At 33.5% G+C, this 4,382-nt stretch overlaps 1 protein-coding gene across 1 annotated transcript in view; it reads left to right on the forward strand.

Annotated features, from left to right (window-relative positions):
* Nucleotides 1-4,018, forward strand: part of LOC103604337 (MAGUK p55 subfamily member 6-like) — a gene marked incomplete at its 3' end in the record, with an annotated part of 39,294 nt that extends 35,276 nt beyond the window's left edge. The window contains exon 3 of the mRNA XM_008588896.1: nt 3,866-4,018. Within this exon, the coding sequence (XP_008587118.1) occupies nt 3,866-4,018 (153 nt within the window). The remainder of the gene's footprint in view (nt 1-3,865) is intronic.
* Between the last annotated feature and the right edge of the window lie 364 nt (nt 4,019-4,382).

The raw sequence follows: 4,382 nt of genomic DNA on the forward strand, positions 1-4,382 counted from the left end.
AATGTTTCCTTTGCCTTTTTTAATTTGATTAGTTAAATTCTAGTTGATACTTGCCTCATGAAAGCTACTAAATAAATTCTGACTTCAAAGTGAATTAGAGCTCCCAAGTTTATTCACAATATCTCAGACCTTAAAAACTTACATATTAATAAGAGAGTAGAATGTAGTAACTAGAGGCTAGGAAGAGGCGGGGGATAGTGAGAGGTTGGTTAATGGACACAAAATTACAGCTAGATGGGAAAAATAAGTTCTAGTGGTGTACACTAGTGCTAGGCATCTATAATTAACAATAATTTATTGTATTTTTAAATGGCTAGAAGAGCGTAAATGTTCTCATCACAAAGAAATGATAAATTTTTGCAGTGATGAATTTGCTCACTACACTGATTTGATCACAACACATTATATACATGTATTAAAGTATAACTCTGTATCCCGTTAATATATACAATTAATACATTTCAATTAAAATAAATAATTTTAAAACCTACATATTAATAAATATGGACCTGCATTTGCTTTCGTGGAAAAAGTAAAATGATCTTGATTGGACCCAAATGTAGTTCAGATATTGGTTTTCCATGTTAATATAATTATGGTTACCATTTCACTGAAAAACTCCCTGAGAATTTCTGTATTTTTTAGTGAGATTCTTTCTTCCCATAGAACCAGTCTCTGAGGTTGATATGAAAAAATCTTCAGGTATGTTTGAGTTTTTTTTATAACATGGTCCTGCCCTCCCACTTGACTTAATTTTTCTGTGTTGCCATTAGTCTTTTCACATTCCCACTTGTCCTTGCCCAATTCGGGAGCAATAGGTAGGTGCACATAAAAAGGAAGAGAGGGATATTAGTATTTTCAAGTCAGTGATAATTTCTGTTCCTTTACTTGTCCTGAAGCCCTGAATTAAACCAAAGTCTCCCAATGTCTGAAGTACTGCTACTAGAATGAAATTCTGCCATTTGCAACAACATGGATGAACTTAGAGAGAATTACGTTAAGTAAAATAAGCCAGGCACAAAAAGAGAAATACCACATGTACTCATAAGTGGGAGCTAAAAAAATAAAGAAAGAAAGAAAGATACAACAATCACAGTGATTCACTGAACTTTCAGAAGGAGAGACTGGAAATGAGGCTACCAGAGGTGTGTGTGTGGGGTGGGGGAGGTTAGCAAGAAATTGGTAAAGGGCCACAAAATATGATTACATTGTGTAATGTTGAATATACTAATTATCCTGATTTGAGCATCACCTACTGCACACAGGTATTGATATTCAACACTGTATCCCACAGATATGTACAATCAGTTATGTTTCAATAAATAAAAAAAAGTACTGCTACCATGTGCTAATCATGTAACAGGATATTATGGAAAATATGTTGATGTAGTACCTGAAAGCAATAAGCCAGTCATTACCTGTTTCCTAGAAATGCAGATGGTCTTTACAGCTCTTACTTAGAACAAAGGAATGAAAGTTGGAGCAACAGGGTGGTATTCTGAACCACTGGAGTATAAAATAACTATGAGAGTAGGTTTGGTGAAACAATTAACACATATAGACTGGAAGAGCCATGCTATCAAGCAACAACTAAACTAGCAGTCAGGGAGAGCATATGTCATACATTTAAGTGAATGAAATAATGCATCATATATTGGATTGAATAATTAACTGCAAGATGATGTTAGAGTGGTCTCTGTATAGTGATAAAGTCAAGTAGGCTTTAGTAAGTAAGAACTCAAGCCTTGGTGTTAGACTATCTGACTGCCATTTACCAATAGCATGAGCTTAAGCAAATCACTTCACCTCTTTTTTCATCAGTGTCTTTGTCTGGAAAGTGAGCATAATAATAACATACCTGCCTTTGCTGAATACATGCACACACGTGCGCGTGTGCACACATACACACACACACTACTTAGAATGTAGTACCTGACACACACACAAAAGCCCTCAATAAATGTTAAGGTTCTTTTCTTCCTTTTTTAAAAAAGATTTCTTCTTATACTGCCGTAAGAGTGTTAGACAATTGCAAAGTTAAAGATGCTATATTAGGTTTGGTTTTTTTTACCAGCAAATATTTATATTAAAACAATTGACAATTCTAGCTTGTTTTGTAATATTTAGATAACTGTGTAGATTATTTTAGTTTTTTCCAGTGGTGATGATCATTTCATGATATATGTTTGAATATACTCATCATCTCATCCTTATCTGGCTTGTATTATACTTCAGAACTGTTTAAATTACATTTGGCCTTTTGACATTTTTCTTTTTGTTTAATAACAGTTTTTCTTCATCAGTCTATTTCATATGATTCTTAAAATCTCTTCTTTTGAGGTCTTTCTTAAAACTGTTGCTTAATATATAACCCTCTCTTCACTTAAGAACTTAATTCACTCTCATGAATCACCTAGAAAAAATACATTTAAATAAAAAAGACTTGTCTTTTTAAAATTAGAATGATTTATTTAGACTCCAAAGGATCCACTGTATAAGGTAGAAATAACACGTAAAAGTATTATTGGTATCTGATAAAGTTTAGTTGACACTGTTACCACTTGAAATTTGGATTTTTCTTCAGCACTTAAATGAATCTTAAAATATAGGTGTAAGATTTGTAGTTATGTGATTTAACTCATAAATGCTAATAATTATGCTGTTTCTGTCTTCAAAAATGAGACAGCAACCATTTATGAGAAAAGTAAAGAACATTTAAAAGATGGAACCTGCTTAGTGTTCATTCTGTTTGAATTTAAATCTCTGCTTTACTCCTACTATTAAGGGATAATTAGGATTACTTATTTTCTGTGACAGTGTGATTCATGGTTCATTTTCTGTGGAAAAGAGAGTGAGGTTTAAAAAGAAAAAATTGGTTAGAGCATGATTTTATAACACCAGGGTCAAGGGTTCGGAACCCCATACCAGCCAGCCGCAAAAAATAAAAATAAATAAAAATTTTAAAAAATTAAAGACATGACAGGAGGGGATCATTCCCCTAATTAAAGCAGGTGGTCTTTCAAAGTCCAGTCAAGGGCCACCTGCTCTAAATTGATTTTTCTTTTTGGAGGGGTAGTGGCTGGCCAGTTCAGGGATCTGAATCCTTGACCTTGGTTTTATAACATTGCTCTAAAAAACCGAGCTAACCTGGCAGCCCTAAACTGATTTTTTTGACAATTTTCAAAATTGGAAAATAGTAACTTTAGGGTTCTCAGGTCTCCAAAACGATTTTTATCATTTTTTTTAAAGGTTAACATGTAATGATTATGTTCCTATTCTTTGTTTTTATTTTGCTTAATCATTTATTTTAATAAAACGTAGATAATAGCATCTAGACTTTGAGCCTCTGCTAGAAAGTTATTAGGAAATTCTGTCAGTGTAGGGAATATAATATGCTTTTTAAATAGTTATCTGGCCTGTTCAGTTTTTTCATGGTTTAGTTATAAAAATTAGTTTTCCATGACTTTTAAGATAGTAATAGAAGGGCCGGCCCGTGGCTCACTCGGGAGAGTGTGGTGCTGATAACACCAAGGCCACGGGTTCAGATCCTATATAGGGATGGCCAGTTTGCTTACTGGCTGAGCGTGGTGCTGACCAACACCAAGTCAAGGGTTAAGATCCCCTTACCGGTCATCTTTAAAAAAAAAAAAAAGATAGTAATAGAAGCCAAGATTTATTATATTGGATGATACATTTACTATAAAATCTATGTATTGCCTCTGATTAAAATATTAAATTTGGCTTCAATGAATCAAACCTCCAAGTAATATTTTTTAAAACTTTATGAAAAATAAATCAAGAAATGAACCATGGTCTGAAGCAAAACAAGTAGTGTTATTACTTTAATACACTTCTGTCTTTTCAGGCTCATGAGAGACTAGAAGATTCAAAACTAGAAGCGGTCAGTGACAATAACTTGGAATTAGTCAATGAAATTCTTGAAGATATCACTCCTCTAATAAATGTGGATGAAAATGTGGCAGAACTGGTTGGTATACTCAAAGAGCCTCACTTCCAGGTAAACTCTCCCTATTACTTGTCTCCCCAAGTCCCCTCCCTGTATTCCCAAGGTATTCTTTAGTAGAATAAGTTCTACTTAAGTAGAATAAGTTCTAAGTTCCAGTTTAAGGTAATGTTTTTTCTGAAGATTATTTAGGGCCATGTTTTATAAGTATGTCAATTTCAGTTTAAGTATTTTAATATCCTGATAGGCTGAGGATATATAATCAGACATATGTAAATGGTACACACTACATAAATGTACAGTGTCTGTCACAGATATTCATCACAATGAATTTTCCTTTGTGCAGTTGAAGAAAGCAACAACCCTGATTCATCGTCAGAACACATGCTAGAGACATTTTCCTTACTGTGATAATGGA

This window comes from Galeopterus variegatus, unplaced genomic scaffold (genome assembly GCF_000696425.1).
Source record: "Galeopterus variegatus unplaced genomic scaffold, G_variegatus-3.0.2 Scaffold5090, whole genome shotgun sequence".
In the NCBI taxonomy this organism is placed as follows: domain Eukaryota; kingdom Metazoa; phylum Chordata; class Mammalia; order Dermoptera; family Cynocephalidae; genus Galeopterus; species Galeopterus variegatus.